Here is a 15,949-nt window from a genome sequence, read left to right as displayed (position 1 = left end):
GGTTAAGTTTATTTTACGACCAATTGTACGAAATGTTCGTTGAATTTGAAAAGTAATGTTTCTTAAATAAAAAAATAAAAAATTTGTTTGCATTTATCTTCTGTATTTTTAAAAATATAATAGATCTGTATCACACTCGATTATGTGGAAGCATACATTATCTATCGATAGTTGCCTATTTAAATCGATTTTTATAGTATTGTCGAATAAGACAGACAGTTTGTTTTGGTACACAAAAAATCTCCGGGCTACTAGTACATGTATGTTACAAAAACAGTCAACGCTTGTAGCGGACATTGCGCCATGTATTTTTAAACACGTTATGGATGAGAGAAAATAGCAATAAATATTATATACTGAAATAGTCAGTTTATACACTGCTAAGTAAATTTAACACGATGAATGCTTAGCTTACGTCGAAGATAGAAACACCACACACAATTACAGTTACATCAATAATAATTACTAACTTTTAATGCAATGTATACCTATTGAAAATGGGTAATAAGCCTCGTTCTGTATTAGAACGCCGTCGCGCAGAAATCGCTCAGGACGGAACACTTCCGGGTCATCCCAGTAGGCGGGGTCTAAATGGACCGACTGCAGGTGAGTGAGCACCATCGTTTCGCGTGGTATGGAATAGCCTTCAAACTCCGCCTCCTCCACTGTGGCATGAGGCACCGATAAGGGGGCTTGAACAACAATGTGGCATACCGGATTTATATGCCTCCCACATACGTTTCTCCAGACTTGTAATACATATAAATTGTACAAAATACCGGAGCATGTATGCCTTTTAAGTTTTCTTCCCTGTACATCAGCAAAATATGCATTTACATGTAACAAAACAACGTATGTTACCATTAAAGGGACTGTCAACCACGACGACGAAGAAAAGAAAAGTTGTAAAATATCGTATTTTTTACAATTATTAGTTTATATGGATTAAAATATCACGACTGGTATATTACATTACTTGCAAAAAGTTGTTAAGTTTTCATATTTTCAGTATATTTGGTATTAAATTTTACTGGGTATGTCTACCAGGTAACTACCAGTTAACTATAAATGACGCCAGTAGATTGATCATCATCGTCATGTGGTAAACCCAGGGATGCAAATTGTGCATGCGTTTTGAATTGTATATATTTTATATAACAAATGATAAATCTACTTGCGTTATTTATAGTGTGTATATCGTTAAGTCACCTATTTTCGCAATGTACTTTCGATTTCACATCGCGAAAGTTTATTACCGAATATACTGAAAATATGAACTTTTTTCAAGTAATGTAATATACCAGTCGTGAAATTTTAATCAATATAAACTAATAATTAAAAAAAACACGGTATTTTAGAACTTTAATTTTTTCGTCATTCGTGGTTGACAGTCCCTTTAAGCTTTATACCTTACTTGTTCCTACTTCTAAATAGAACAACATAATCTTATCGAGTATTCAATCTGTAATATCGTCTCCAAGAAGGCAGAATTTATTTGACATTGACATTTGTCCAGCTTTTATGTAAATGCATACGTTTGTGACATTAGATTTTCTTGCTTGACACAATACGAAGCATATCAAAAATTACGAAACTTTGAGGAACTGCAAATGGCGATAAGCAACATGAGATACTTAATGCGCAGCCTTTACCCTCGAACTTGTCCGAGGTCCTTAACTAATATATTTTTACACAATAAATGGGCCTATTCAAAACATTCATTCAAAATCATTTGTATATGCATGTATTTTGTATAATATATATATTAGAACGTACGGATTATTCTCTACAATATCACAGCGAAACCACTTTTCAAATCCAAGTATTTATTATTATAAAAGAAAACTTTAATCATACCTATATTCGCAAGTCGCAGTACCTCTTGTACCGTAGCTTCTACATATGGCATCTGTTTTATGTCACCTTGACTAGGAGCAGATTTGTCTCCTACAATCTGAAAATATCGAATTTATAAAACAGTTGACATTCTTGCCATTACGTGTGCGTGTGTGTGCATGCGTTTGTACGTGTGTGTAGGGTGTGAGATTTAATGTGCTTTCTCTTGTGAAAACCTTGAGCGTCTGCTATTCGCCCGGATGTGCTGGCACAATCCCACAAGCTAGCACAAGACTACACATTCACCATTATATTTAAGTGCTCTAAAGATGACACCGCTGAAGGCGGAAAGGGTCGCACTGTGCGAACGGCAACGGCTGATCCAAAACGACACTTAAATACGCAGGTACGTTGTGTCCGGTTTTCCCTAGTCACGTCACATTTATATTTTGGTATGCGCGTGTATACCCACTCGCATATCTAATAGCAAAGCAAATAAAATGCAAATAAAAATTGAGGTCAGTCATACCAATATCAATATACTTCATAGAGGAAAGCATTGTGAATGTGTGTTTCTTTTCACAAATAATAATGTCCACATACAAATGAGGAATATGTTCTCATTTGCCACAATGTTTGAATCGGAAGAATGCAAATGGCGATCTACGGGGGTCAACGTGTTGGCCACGGAACAAATATGAATAATAATATTCCTGTCTCAGAACCTTGATATGATCATATTTCTGAACATTATTAGTGTCTTGTTCTGAGAAAACTAGGCATAATGCATGTGCGTAAAGTGTCGTCCCAGATTAGCCTGTGCAGTCCGCACAGGCTTATCAGGGACGACACTTTCCGCTTAAACTAGATTTTCGGTAAAAAGGGACTTCCTTTAAACAAAAAATGTCATTAAAGCGGAAAGTGTCGTCCCTGATTAGCCTGTGCGGACTGCCGAATCCACCGAATCCAACAAATATCCTCTATATAATTGAAAAAACTAAGACCAGTAAAACTATAATACTACAAAGCAGATTTGGTGACTATTTTCCAGTACCTCTAGCAATAAATGTACGTAGCTTTTCAATGGTTCCCATGCAGGCGGGTTTGGTAGGTAAATTGTGTAATTTGCCCATACACACAGAAAACGTTAATTTTTAACACCAATACCGTAAAATATGAAATCTCGTGTAATATACATATCTTACTTTCTGTATACATTCTCGACATTTTCCCTGTACTTCTCCGTACCGGACCATATAACCGATTAACCATAACAATCCGATTGCGACGTTTTCTGTACCAGCAACGAAAAAGTCGCGCACTATGTGGAACACATTTTCCTCTGAAACAAAGGGACAATGTTCTCATACACCATACATGTATTTATTAAATGTCGATTCCTATCAGCATGCATATCAATTGCTTTCTGATTGAAAGTTACAAAATAAGCAAAAGCTTTGAAACGTCACTACCCTTTAACCCCTAAAATTGAACGTGTATTTCATTGAACCCCTTATTTTATCCTTGGTTATGTGTTAATAAGAGTCGCTTAGCCTCGTTTACCCATGTAGCACAGCTCTGCTTTCACCGCTTACCATTGCGTGTGTATTTCAAAATTAATGACTGTGTGGATCCGAAGAGTGCCGTAGCAATCCAATCTAATTAATTCACTAGACGCAGGAAAATGTGTACGAATTTAGAAATACTAGCTGTAATGTCTAGCTATTTTGTTATTACTGAATTATTGCTTAATATTGGTGTGGTCTTCTTCTGTGTAGAGCAGCTGGAGTACCCGGAGGAAACGCCATCTTAATTGATATGAGTCGTGTTCTGGGACAACTGGGCATAATGCTTATCAGGGACGACACTTTCCGCCTAAATTGGAATTTTGCTAAGAAGATACTTCATTGAAACAAAAAATCTGAAACAAGCGGAAAGTGTCGTTCCTGATTAGCCTGTGCGGACTGCACAGGCTAATCTGGGACGACACTTTACGCACATGCATTATGCCAAGTTTTCTCAGAACGCGATTCATATGTTGACCATATACCAAACTCACATGCTGTCGGGAATGGGACTCAAACCCGGGTCGCCTATGTGAGAAGCGAATGTACTAACCACTGCGCTAGCCGGACAGCCCCGCATACCCGCAAAAACTCGCACTGCCCCGACCCGACTCATATGGAGCACCGCTTCGTCCCAATCCGATTCTCCTACCTGTAACGGGATCCTGCTCGTGCTCCTGCGACAGGTAGAGGTCCACAAGGCTGCGCGCGCGACTCTTGTCGAACGTGCTTCGGGCGGCTTTGACCTTCCCAGCCAGAAACTCACACATCTTCTTGATTGCGACCTTCATCTCTTTAACCTACAAAATACCGATACATCGTAACTCTTATGTATATGTAAATTAGCTTGCTTGCTCGTACAATGATCACCTCTGTTTTAGTTTTATATTAAACATAAGTTATTTAATGCGCATGTATTAAAGCGAGAGTATACGATTTTTTATATGTGTTAAATTGTAATATATTGATAAAATAAGTTACAACAAGACTATTTCCAAGCAACATATGTCCCCTACCGGCTCCACCATTGTCAGAATTTTTATTTTTGTTTGTTGCCATAGCAACCAGAATTTTTTTGACGTAGGAACAAAATGAAATGACGTGCATAATGTCCATAATGCCATCTATCCATATTTCAAGTTTCATGAAAAAATATGAAGAACTTTTCAAGTTATCGCAGGATCCAGAAAACCACCATTTTGAACAGTTTTTCTAGTCTGTTTGTTGCCAAAGCAACCATAATTTTTGATGTAGAAACAAAATGATATGACGTGCATAATGTCGATATTGCCATCAATGAAAAAATATGAAGAACTTTTAAAGTAATCGCAGGATCCAGAAAACCAACATTTTCAACAGTATTTCTAGTCTTTTTGTTGCCATAGCAACAACCAGAATTTTTGACGTAGGAACAAATGAAATGACGTGCATAATGTCCATATTGCCATCTATCTATGTTTTAAGTTGAATGAACAAATAATAAGAACTTTTAAAGTTATCGCAGTATCCAGAAATCCACCATTTTCAGCAGTATTTTTGTCTATTTGTTGCGATAGCAACCAGAATGTTTTACGTAGGAACAAAATGAAATAACATGCATAATGTCCATATTGCCATCTATACATGATTCAAGTTTCATGAAAAAAATATTAAGAACTTTAAAAGTTATCGCAGGATCCAGAAAGTGTGACATACTCACGGACTGACGGACACACAGAGCGCAAACCATAAGTCCCCTCCGGTGAAACCAGTAGGGGACAATAACACGAAATAGGCAAGAAATAATATACATTGAAGACGAATTTCATAAAATGCAGGAAAGACAAATTAGCGCCCGAGCCGATTGTGACGAAGATAGTTCGTACATATTTTCCTACAATAACCGAAGCATTTGTCTTTTTAGTTAGTTTTCGTGTGTCGTATGAATAGATATCGTTGCAGGAATTTAAAATAAATTTACTAAATTAAGATTCACATCGTACATGCAGGATTTACATGCTGGCGAATTCGACTGTACAGACACTTTCGATTTCAGAATTAAATACCTAGCTTATTTCGCATTTTTCGACACTTGTTCTTCTTAACATTAATTTTAATTTATATTGAAATATATGTTTAATAAGTTTTTTTTACACATTTTATATAAATTAATAAATATTTGACAAAATCGTTTAATCATTTCGTAATGAATCGAGATAACGCTTGTCAAAGTAACTATGGGGACAGCACTCCATCTTTTAAAGTTACCCTGTTGTTTTGAATGGATTAATCATCTTAAAATGTCTTTTCAAGGAGTATGCTCAGCTTTGGAAAATCCACGTAATCCATAGGTACAAAGAAGGCTTAAAATATTAATGCGTAAATTAAAGCGGGATTCTACGATTTTTTATATGTGTTAAATTGTTATGTATTGATAAAATATGTTACAATATTACAAAATAGGCAAGGAAAATTATACATTGAAGACGAATTTCATAAAATGCAGCAAAGACAAATTAGCGCCCCGAGCCGATTGTGACGAAGAAAGTTTGATCATGTTTTCCTACAATAACCGAGGCATTCGTCTTTTTAGTTAGTGTTTGTGTGTCGTTTGAATAGATATCGTTGCAGGAATTTTAAATTGAACCGTTAAACTATATTTAGATTCACATCGTACATGCATGATTTACATGCTGGCGAATTCGACTGTACAGTCATTTTTGATTTCATAATTAAATATCTGGTTTATATCGACACATGTTCTGTTTAAGTTTTATTTTATTTTATATTGAAATATATGTTAAATAAGTGTTTTACACATTTTATATAAATTAATAAATATTTGACAAAATCGTATAATCTCGCTTTAAAGTTTTCTCCAATAATAACGCTTGAAAAGGTATTTGATGTTAAAAGAACGTTTAATTGGTAATGTTTGTTTGTTGCGCCAGGTTAGTTTTGTTTGTTTTTTTAATCAATGATATTCCTGGAAACTGTATTGTCATGATCTTGGAGGAAATGTTATTTTCAGTTTTGTGCGTTACAGAGTATAGCACAGAACGTATGTCTAAACATAACGCACCGCCCAAAACAGGTATATGTGCGGTTCGTTCATGCGACCGAAAATCGCCTTCATTCATTACTGACAGCTGGACGTCCGGAATTACACACTTCAATTTTGGGGTCATATTTGTGAATATCTGTTAGCTGTTTTGGACATACTTGGTGGATTTTCATCAAATAAAAGGTGTTTTATCATAGATGGACGCTTCCTGCCGGCAACCACAACGACATATGTGTGCATTGTTTGATCTTTCATGCTGTTGGATTGTGTTATTCAATACACCTGTGAAATCATCGTTGGATACCTTTAATCTTATTATATATATATAAGGACCAAAAAATAATAATTCAAGTACCTGTGATTTGCACTGTGTTATAAAATTTATAGATCAAAGTTGTACTGTCATGTTATTCTACGATTATACTTGATTGTTATTTATTGCGAAAATGTAATATTCGTGGATGTATGTTGCCAATAAACTGATCACAAGTCTTGCCCAATGCAAAACGAGTTGTGTTTTGAGCTTAGTTGTGTGAAGACCAAGTTTAATCGACTTCACACACGTTTGACCGTCCACACAAAACATTAAAAGCTGCCTCATTCAGTGCACAATAAAGTTAAAACGGCGAACTGTTAATTTGGTCATGATAGCTGTTTTCACAATTAATGGTCAAAGTTATTGGTTATATTTATTTGTCAATTGGTTAAGGAAGCAACACAGGCGTATTGTTAAATTGTCAAAAGGAAACGTTTTCAATATACGATATTTAATTTTATCAAATTCCTATAAATGTGTCCCAAACACATTTATCTGATACTCACAAATGACTTTCAAATTACTGTAGCGCCTATTAAAGAAGGAGTACAAGTTCTATTTCATAATGTATACATAATCAATAGTGGTTAATATACATTTTTGAGTTTTGATGTTGTCCCCAAATATATAACAATTAACTAATTTTGTGTAAACAAAATAAACTTGACGACAATAACAACCAGTACTAAATAGCAGCTGTTCTGTTTCCTTTGTTAAACTGACTACATGTGCCTTGAAACAGCCAGTCTTTCGTTTGATCAACAAGTTAAACTTGAATAGCCTTCGTAACATTCGCCTTTCTTTCAGTTTTCTACAAATGTCATTATTAGTAACACATGTTCAATGAGTAACGGAACACATTTTAAAAGGCCGAGAGAGAACATTCACGCTTAATATTGTTTTACTTATGCCGCAATAAAAGTATTAAAATTTAGGCCCCGGTGGTGAATCATGCTTACTTCTACAACAAAAAGATTTTTTTTAAAGAGCTGTCACCATAGGATGACTTATGCCCCCTATAAACGCTTGATAGAAGTTTTGAGCTTTTTTCGAAACCTAAACGCAGATTTCGAAACCTAAACGCGGACCCTAAGTTCAAGGTCAAGGTCACAGGGGTTAAAAATGTTTGTGCGTATGGAAAGTCCTTGTCCATATACACATGCATACCAATTATGAAGGTTATATCACAAGGGGCGTAGAAGTTATGAGCATTTTTCGAAACCTAAACGCAGATTTCGAAACCTAAACGCGGACCCTTAGTTCAAGGTCAAGATCACAGGGGTAAAATATTTGTGCGTATGGAAAGGCCTTTTCCATATACACATGCATACAAAATATGAAGTTTATATCTCAAGGAGCATAGAAGTTATGAGCATTTTTCGAAATCTAAACGCAGATTTCGAAACCTAAACGCGGACCCTAAGTTCAAGGTCATAGGGGTAAAAAATGTGTGCGTATGGAAAGTCCTTGTCCATATACACATTCATACCAAATATGAAGGTTATAACTTAAGGGACATAGAATTATGAGCATTTTTCAAAACCTAAACGCAGATTTCGAAACCTAAACGCGGACCCTAAGTTCAAGGTCAAGGTCAAAGGGGTAAAAAAAAATTGTGCGTATGAAAAGGCCTTTTCCATATACACATGCATACCAAATATGAAGGTTATATCTCAAGAGCCATAGAAGTTATGAGCATTGTTCGAAACCTAAACGCAGATTTCGAAACCTAAACGCGGACCCTAAGTTCAATGTCACAGGGGTAAAAATTGTTATGCGTATGGAAAGACCTTGTCCATATACACATGCATACCAAATATGAAGGATATAACTCAAAGACATAGAAGTTATGAGCATTTTTCGAAACCTTAACGCAGATTTCGAAACCTAACCGCGGACCCTAAGTTCAAGGTCAAGGTCACAGGGGTTAAAAATGTTTGTGCGTATGGAAAGTCCTTGTCCATATACACATGCATACCAATTATGAAGGTTATATCACAAGGGGCGTAGAAGTTATGAGCATTTTTCGAAACCTAAACGCAGATTTCGAAACCTAAACGCGGACCCTTAGTTCAAGGTCAAGATCACAGGGGTAAAATATTTGTGCGTATGGAAAGGCCTTTTCCATATACACATGCATACACAATATGAAGGTTATATCTCAAGGAGCATAGAAGTTATGAGCATTTTTCGAAATCTAAACGCAGATTTCGAAACCTAAACGCGGACCCTAAGTTCAAGGTCAAGGTCATAGGGGCAAAAAAAATGTGTGCGTATGGAAAGTCCTTGTCCATATACACATGCATACCAAATATGAAGGTTATAACTTAAGGGACATAGAAGTTATGAGCATTTTTCGAAACCTAAACGCAGATTTCGAAACCTAAACGCGGACCCTAAGTTCAAGGTCAAGATCAAAGGGGTAAAAAAAAAATTGTGCGTATGAAAAGGCCTTTTCCATATACACATGCATACCAAATATGAAGGTTATATCTCAAGAGCCATAGAAGTTATGAGCATTGTTCGAAACCTAAACGCAGATTTCGAAACCTAAACGCGGACCCTAAGTTCAATGTCACAGGGGTAAAAATTGTTATGCGTATGGAAAGACCTTGTCCATATACACATGCATACCAAATATGAAGGATATAACTCAAGGGACATAGAAGTTATGAACATTTTTCGAAACCTTAACGCAGATTTCGAAACTTAACCGCGGACCCTAAGTTCAAGGTCACAGGGGTAAAACATTTTGTGCGTATAGAAAGGCCTTGTCCATATACACATGCATACCAAATATGAAGGTTATATCTTATAGGACATAGAATTTATGAGCATTTTTCGAAACCTAAACGCAAAGTGTGACGGAAAGACGGACAGACAGACAGACGGACAGTCCGATCACTATATGCCCCCTTTTCTTCGAAAGGGGGCATAAAAAGTACATCAAACGACGAGGGGCAAACTAAAACATAGAAAGTGCGGACAACCTTCTTGCCTTCCGGTAAGTACTGGAGAATAGGGATGAAGTTAAGCGGGTTATTGATTCCCTGTCTCTGCAACAGCCGGTCCATGAGCCCGCTGAATTCCTGGAACTCAGCATCCGAATACTCGTACCTGCATGTACAACCATAACCATATGAGCCGCGCTCTTGTAATCTGGGTTTAATGCATGGGCGTGAAGTGTCGTCCCAGATTAGCCTGAGCAGTCCGCACAGGCTAATCTGGGACGACAATTTCCGCTTTTATGTTGTTGTTTTTTTGGTTCAAGTTAGTCCCTCCTTACCGAAAATCAAGTTGATGCGGAAAGTGTCGTCCCTGATAAGCCTGTGCGGACTGCACAGGCTAATCTGGGATGACACTTTACGCACATGCATTAAGCCCAGTTTTCTCAGAACAAGGCACATATGAGCCCCGCTCTGTAAATCGGGGACTGTGCGTGTGCGAAAAGTGTTCTTCAAGATTAGCCATCGCAATCCGCACAGGCTAATCAGGTACGAGGTTTGCTGCCTTAACTGGATTTACCATATGAAAATACCTCCTCTGATAACAAAAAATACCATGAAGTGGATTTATCGTCCCTGAATAGCATGAGCGAAATACACACGCTAGTGTGGGGCGACACATTAAGCACATGCACCTATGCCAAGTTCCCCCATAACGAGGCTCATGCTATAACATACGTAATGATCTTTCAAACACACACGGCGATACGTGTCTCAGCAGTAAACTATACGACGACTATAGTTTTAGTCGAAGTTGCATGTAGAACTATGTACATTTACTACGCTATGTAGATTGAATCGTCTTGCAAGCAAACAGGACGATAACAGCAGTCGTACAAGCGAGTTATAACAAAGTCCTAGGAGCATGCAGATTGTGTTTTATGTACAGAAGACTTAATCATTCTACCTTCTTCGATATAATCCTCATTCGACAGAGTCGTACGATTACCTTGTAATTTCGTAAGGAGAAGCATCAACTTGTTTCGAGCATTGGAATGTCGACATGACATCGCTGCGTTGGTTTTAGATTTATAAGAGCCTTGCATCCATTATAAAAGTACATTGATAAGATCCAATGACATGGCCTTGAAAACACTCACTGTTAAAATAGTTAACACCCTTTGTACTAAAGCGACATTATATGCTTACCCGAAGGATTGGGTGTGCTTCTGCATTAACTTACATGTACTTATCACGTACACCAGCGTTAGTATTGGTGTCAAAATTACAAAATATCATTTCAGACGTGTACTTTGAAATGTTATCAATTTACCTCGATCCGAAAATGATTGCACAGTTGATATTAGAGATTGCTTGAAAGAACTTAGTCTTCAGTGTCTCAGAATTCCCCTTCTGATTTGTCAGTTCCATCACGAGGGCGGTCGCCTCGATTTGCACGCGCTGTTCGAGAGTTTGGTCTCCTAACCCTGGCCAAACACTGGGACCCGCAAAGCGCCGCAATTTTTCGTTAAGCGGACCATTGGACCAAACAATGCCTGAAAGAAAATCATATCTAACATTTTCTTAACTCATTTATGCCTAGCGTCTAGAAAAAAAGGCCTTGGCTAACAGCGTAGACCCAGATGAGACGCCACATGATGCGGCGTCTCATCAGGGTCTGCGCTCTTTGCTTAAAGGAATTTCTGTAAAAATATTCTAAATATATAAATTAATATACTAGACATCCCTAATTTTGGAAATAAATTGATCCAATTTAGAAGGATGGGAGAGCCCACTAGGCATAAATGGGTTAAGCACCCCGTATAGGAAGAAAGCCTATAACAATAATGATACATTCATAGAAATTTGCGTAGATCGGCATTTTACGTGAAATATTGTATGCTGATGTTTATCAAACACGTTCATAATAGTGTGTGTACCATATTGCGATGGGTTCGCAGTACCATATTGCGATGAGTTCACATAGAATATATCAGTTGGTGCGCAAATTGCAATAATATATAACTTGAGTTATTTGATTTTTGCTGTAGTTTTGTGTTTTGACGTCACATTACTTAAACACACGATTGTAAACAAAACTTACAATGTGATGTAATATCCTTGTCTGCTGCACACAGATTCTAGTCTATTAATGTGTCTGGTCTTAAAGAAAAAGGTAAAACAGAGCACGCTAGGTATACCTAGTCAGTTAAAACCTCGCAGATGATGTACAACGCAACTACTAAAACAGAACACCAAATGCATTTTGATCGCGTGCATGATAATTCAAAGGGATAACAATGCATAATCAAGTCCGATGAAGTGTTGATTGAGATTTTATTCTGCTTAATAACAAGTCCACTAAATATTCTAATAAATAAGATACCATCAGTAACTTTACGGATCGTAAAATATTGAATTCCAATTATAAAAAAAGGCGGGAGGTCAGACCCTCAAAGGCCTGCCCCGCGATTCACAATAAAAATGTATCCTATGTACCAAGTATATGATATCCGAATCTACCCAATACAAAATCTGATTCTCTTTTTATACCAAATGGTTGCCTGTTGATCTGGTAGCTACAACAAACATGTTGATCATGGTAATGGCCTGCAATATCTTAACATTTTATTATGAAATGGGTAAACTTTGTTCGCTTTTTCGGTTTAATTTAATTTTCTTTATTAGATCTAGTATGCTGACCGCAGTAGTATATGATCTTTTAGATTTCGACAATGGGGTTCAATTTCATTATGCAAAACTTTCTTACATTTGAAGTATGTTAAACAACAATGTTGAAGGTTCAATTTCGTTATGCAAAACTGCCTTTACATTTGAAGTCTGATATACAACAATGTTTTACATTTAAAATATTCGTCGCAGATGTTGGCGCATTGTTATCCATGTATAACGTTTTTTTCTGTATTAGGTTACACGCCTGTAATATCTTTATTTCGTCAACAAGTTCGTAAAACCAACAATATATTCCCCGCTTGTATATAAATATGTATATTTACATCTGAATGCGCGTAAAATATCTACTGTCTTTGCAATTTAAGATATATGCGTTTATCGATGATATGTTTAAAGAGCGAAATTTGCAGCATTGTATAATGACGTCCAAAAAGTACTTGAACTGAATTAGTTGCATTCAATTAGCTATTTCTTAAACTATTTGAGCCGTACTATGTGAAAAGGGGGTTTAATGCATGTGCGTAAAGTGTCGTCCAGATTAGCCTTTGCAGTTCGCATAGGCTAATCAAGGACGACACTTTCCGATATTATGATAGTTTTCGTTTCAAAAAAAGTTTCTTCTTAGCAAATATCCACTTAAGGCGAAAAGTGTCGTCCCTGATAAGCCTGTGTGGACTGCACATATTAATCTGGGACGACACTTTAAACACATGCATTAAACTCCATTTTCACAGGACGAGGCTCATTTATTGGATAAATGACAATAGTAGGGGCCAATCATGAGGCTTCATTTTCGATATTCAACGAAGTCATCCGTTTTTTAACAATCAAGCTTCAAGCGATGCATTTGATGATTTAATTAATGTTAACTATCCATTTGTATTCGGCAATTACCATCTTTATAACACTATGTAGGGGATATCAGTATCAACTAACGCCAACACACCAAATGATAACGACCCTGCGTACATGAAGACAAAAGACCAAGTACGAAATAAGACAAACACGTGTGCAAATGTGTTTTAGAACCTACAATGCAATGAGTCGCGTTCTGAGAAAACTGGGCATAATGCATGTGCGTAAAGTGTCATCCCAGATTAGCCTGTGCAGTCCGCACATGCTAATCAGGGACGACACTTTCCGCCTCAATTGGATTTTTGCTAAGAAGAGACTTTATTGAAACGAAAAACGTCATAAAACCGAAAAGTGTCGTCCCTGAATAGCCTGTGCGAACTGCACAGGCTAATCTGGGACTACACTTTACGCACATGCATTATGCCCAGTTTTCTCAGAACGGGACTCCAATGATCACAAATAAGTACAATAAGTACACAATAAAACGTATAATATACTATGTGGATCACTTTGTTCATAAAACATTTATTGCCATATAATTGCGATTAACGTATCATTGATTAGATGTACTGTTCGGGAAAGAGTAGGGCAACGGCAGGTGACATTTGTTATGACAGCTGTAAAATCAGGTTTGTCAAGAGTTCATAATGTGTTTCAATCAGAAAATAAATATTACACAATATTACTCATCTAGAAATTAGTATCGCTGTTATAAGTAAGTTTTTTAAAGCGGTATTTAACAGTAATGCGTTTTAGAAAATAAAATGTGGTATATAGTTAAATAGTATGAATCCTTACAAAAAAGAAATATTACAATATTGTAGTACTGAAATAAGTTCTTTGATCTCATCGGAAATCTAAAAATGCATGTTGCTATAGAACATATATTTAACTGATAACGTCGTATTGTAGTTCAGTTTTAAGTCTCTATAACGCTCAAAATCAACGAAATTTTCGTAAAATATTTCGTAAAATAAAGTTAACACCTAAACAATCAGTGTTCCTTAAAGCAATAGCCACAATTTCAACGCTGGGTGTGGTATGATTACATAGATTTTTGTAGATACAAAATGCTCGTTTTTATTTATTTGTGACCACATTAATTCCATTTTAATTTCCCGCGAATATATCTATTCATACGACACACGAACACCATGTTAGTGTTCATGTGTCGTATGAATAGATATCGTTGCGGGAAATAAAAATGGAAAAACAACGAGAATTTTGTATCTATAAACATCTATTTTACCAGACCACATCTGGCGTTGAATTTCGGCAATTGTCATAAGGAACACTGAATTTTAATTTGTTAAGTTTATTTTACGAAATATTGTACGAAATTTTCGTTGATTTTGAGTAGTAATGTAACTTTTAAGTTTATACGCAGGCTTCTTAGTTTACGGTTGAGCTTCACCCACCTGTGATTTCAGTTTGTGTACTCCTTCAAACCAGTTATAAGTCATTTCGCTGAAAACAATGGTCTTTAGCTATGTGATGGTCACATTTGAAATCTCAAAAAGTACTTATTATGTTGCATGCTACAGCGTAGAAACAGTTGATACAGATGATACCAAAAGCTATGTACGCTCCGTCTGCTTGATGGACCGTTCATTAACAGTCGAAATGTGCACAAATCATGTTAGATGCTGAACTATTTTTCAATAAACGTATTAATAGTACGGTTGTATTAAATTGCATGTCACGCTGACCCGTGCCGTAAATGAATAGACATCGTATAAGTAGCGTTTTGCTGTATCTTATTTCTGTTTTTTATTCTGCTGTGGTAGCTTTGTTAAGAATTTGAAACCGTAACTAACTTGTTTTTAACCGATATAGTATGCGGCGTTGTAATGAAGAGTTTCACTACCTTTCACTAATCCGTGAAAAGAACGGTAGCCGTATGATCTGTTTTTGTTGGCATTTGTATAACGTAGGCGTTGTAACGGGGTCTCTGTATTGATATTGGGCAATGGGCACTTAAAAAAATCATACTAACGTTAACAAATATGTTGATGATGTATTCATTTATACAGCAATACCTGATGCACTGATAAACAGGCTTACAAGTAGGCTTTAAATCGATATAGCTCAAATGATGCGCATACATCATCGGCATCAATGCATCATATATGAAAAAAAATGATTTACTGACAAAATTAAGATACTAAACTGAACGAATGCAGCGCTGAGTAACATAGCTGAAACAATAGTGTGCTGAAATACTGAAAAAAAAACTTTATGCAACTTAATGAATGAACTATTTATATACCGACAAGAAATAATATCTAACGGAAAATGAAAGGCATACTTTAAAGTAATTATATTAATTTCAATAATGGAGCGCTGCCAACTTTATCTTGAATCAAGTTGATAAATTGGATTTTCTGTAAATCATGTTGGTGCACTGAATAATTTAACCTTCATTTTTTATCTTAAACAGAAATTGTTTTGTTATGGATACAAATTATCCAAACAGTTGTCTATGTGTGTCAAATCTAATTTGCTTAAATGACAGTTATTCAAAACAAACTCACAGCTTCAATAATCAAAGCGCTGAAGGCACTGAATTTGTTCGCTGTTGTATAATCTTAGACGCAACTCAGTTTTCAAAACTATGTTATAGCTTTTTATATCGCAAGTTTGAAATGACCACAACCCATTTGAATTTATAAAGAGTGTGTCTTATAACACAGAT

The 15,949-nt window shown here is 36.3% G+C and overlaps 1 protein-coding gene across 1 annotated transcript in view; it reads right to left on the bottom strand.

Annotated features, from left to right (window-relative positions):
- Positions 1–15,949, bottom strand: part of LOC127866967 (cytochrome P450 2J6-like) — a 39,099-nt gene that overhangs the window by 2,955 nt on the left and 20,195 nt on the right. The window contains exons 2-7 of the mRNA XM_052407843.1: positions 11,039–11,261; positions 9,751–9,877; positions 4,054–4,201; positions 3,042–3,178; positions 1,858–1,954; positions 489–692 (exon numbers count right to left, since the gene is read on the bottom strand). Coding sequence (XP_052263803.1) covers positions 489–692; positions 1,858–1,954; positions 3,042–3,178; positions 4,054–4,201; positions 9,751–9,877; positions 11,039–11,261 — 936 coding nt within the window. The remainder of the gene's footprint in view (positions 1–488; positions 693–1,857; positions 1,955–3,041; positions 3,179–4,053; positions 4,202–9,750; positions 9,878–11,038; positions 11,262–15,949) is intronic.

Source organism: Dreissena polymorpha, chromosome 2 (genome assembly GCF_020536995.1).
Source record: "Dreissena polymorpha isolate Duluth1 chromosome 2, UMN_Dpol_1.0, whole genome shotgun sequence".
In the NCBI taxonomy this organism is placed as follows: domain Eukaryota; kingdom Metazoa; phylum Mollusca; class Bivalvia; order Myida; family Dreissenidae; genus Dreissena; species Dreissena polymorpha.
Note: the sequence above shows the minus strand (reverse complement) of the source record. Positions and strands in the feature narration are given on the sequence as shown.